The sequence below is a fragment of the Colletotrichum abscissum genome (genome assembly GCF_030869225.1).
Source record: "Colletotrichum abscissum strain IMI 504890 chromosome Unknown Scaffold_367.1, whole genome shotgun sequence".
Taxonomy (NCBI): domain Eukaryota; kingdom Fungi; phylum Ascomycota; class Sordariomycetes; order Glomerellales; family Glomerellaceae; genus Colletotrichum; species Colletotrichum abscissum.
The window spans coordinates 280-1678 of record NW_026850284.1 but is presented as its reverse complement, the minus strand read 5'-3'; the positions used below and the strand labels follow the sequence as shown (position 1 = coordinate 1678).

At 54.5% G+C, this 1399-nt stretch overlaps 1 protein-coding gene across 1 annotated transcript; it reads right to left on the bottom strand.

Annotated features, from left to right (window-relative positions):
• Positions 1 to 906: 906 nt before the first annotated feature.
• CABS01_17132 (uncharacterized protein) lies at positions 907 to 1125 on the bottom strand (the record flags this gene model as incomplete). Its single annotated transcript, XM_060550459.1, has 1 exon — positions 907 to 1125. One exon carries the CDS (start codon positions 1123 to 1125, stop codon positions 907 to 909), a length of 219 nt encoding a protein of 72 aa, XP_060396667.1.
• Positions 1126 to 1399: the final 274 nt, after the last annotated feature.

Genomic DNA, 1399 nt, shown 5'->3' with positions numbered 1-1399 from the left:
GCCCTTCCCACCGCCTGCCTATTCTGGACGTGGCAACAACACATAACAGCAAGTCATGGGAGAAGGGATAATTGAACAGTATCTTTCATGGATCTATGATGAGCTATGATGAGCTATGATGATCCATGATGAAGGGTTATTGCTGGGGCATGTTGCTGCAAGTTATCCGTGGAAGGAAAGCGACGCGAAGTCGAAGCACGTGGAAACATTGCCATCATTAGGCGTTGGCGTTTGACCGGTGTCTGGCTACTTGAAGGCGGCGCAACGAGTCATGAGATAGGTCACACAGCGACGAGTTTAGGACATGAATCAAGTGCGGTATTTCTATGTAGAGATGGAAACCATCGTGCATGTTCCGAAAATTACATTGAAAAGGCTGCCAATACTCCAGCTGCCGTTTTCGAGGCCGTATTGCCGCCGAGGCCTCATGCTGTGATGACGTTTTCTTCGTGCAAACCTTTGGGGCTTTTGGTGGGCGGTGCTTCCGATGGGCAATGAGATCTCCGTAGCTTTCTGGTGCAGTGAACACCTGGATTTCGCCCGTCTCTCTTTCGATTACGTAGAGCTGCAGCCCCACTTCCCTGCTCGTGAGTAGTTCGCTAGGCGGTCTCTTTACCACAATTCAATTCTGGCACCAAACCAGCGACAGACAGCAAATCAACGGAATGGGGAGTTGAAGACGACCCAATGCTAGCGACTGTCAGAGCTCCTCGGGCGCCATGACGCTAGCCCTGTGGGCGCTTGAGATTGAGAACGTACCTTGCATGCTGTGTGATGGGATGAATGGTGATTGACGAACCCCAAAGCCCGCCATGTTCCGCGGCAATGCGGGTGGAGCCTGTCCTGCGTTGCGCCTAGCCGGTCCAGATGCTTGGAGCCGCAGCCGTTTTTGGCCTTTCGGTTTGTCTACCGGTACGATGGTGGCCGTTCTTTCTGTTCTTTCTGAGTGCCGTCGGTAGGGAAATCGAGTGGGCCCCTGCAGCTTTGTGGGAGACGAGCCCGCCGAGGCCCGGTCTCGGTCCCGGAAAGGGGGTGGGTTTCTCCAGCACACATCCGAAAACAGCGTTGAAGCAACAATCGACCACTGGCTGCGGCGTAGCCCGTGAAGCCCCTGTACAATGACATTCAAATTCGGCTTTCCGCCGTAGATGGCCCCGACTCTCTCGTCTGACGTAAGGGTAGGTCTTTGGCGACGAGATACACACTTGGATCCCACCGCCGACGGAGCAGGACGTAGCGCTGTGCAGCGGTGCAGATCCGTAGCAGCTCGTGGTTTCTTGCTAATGGATCTCTGACAGCAACCGATTCGCAGTAGACGCACGGCGAAGAAAGTGCGTCCATCTATTGGGGGGAATTCATTTCTGGCGCTGGATGCCATGTCACCAACGACTGGGAGACT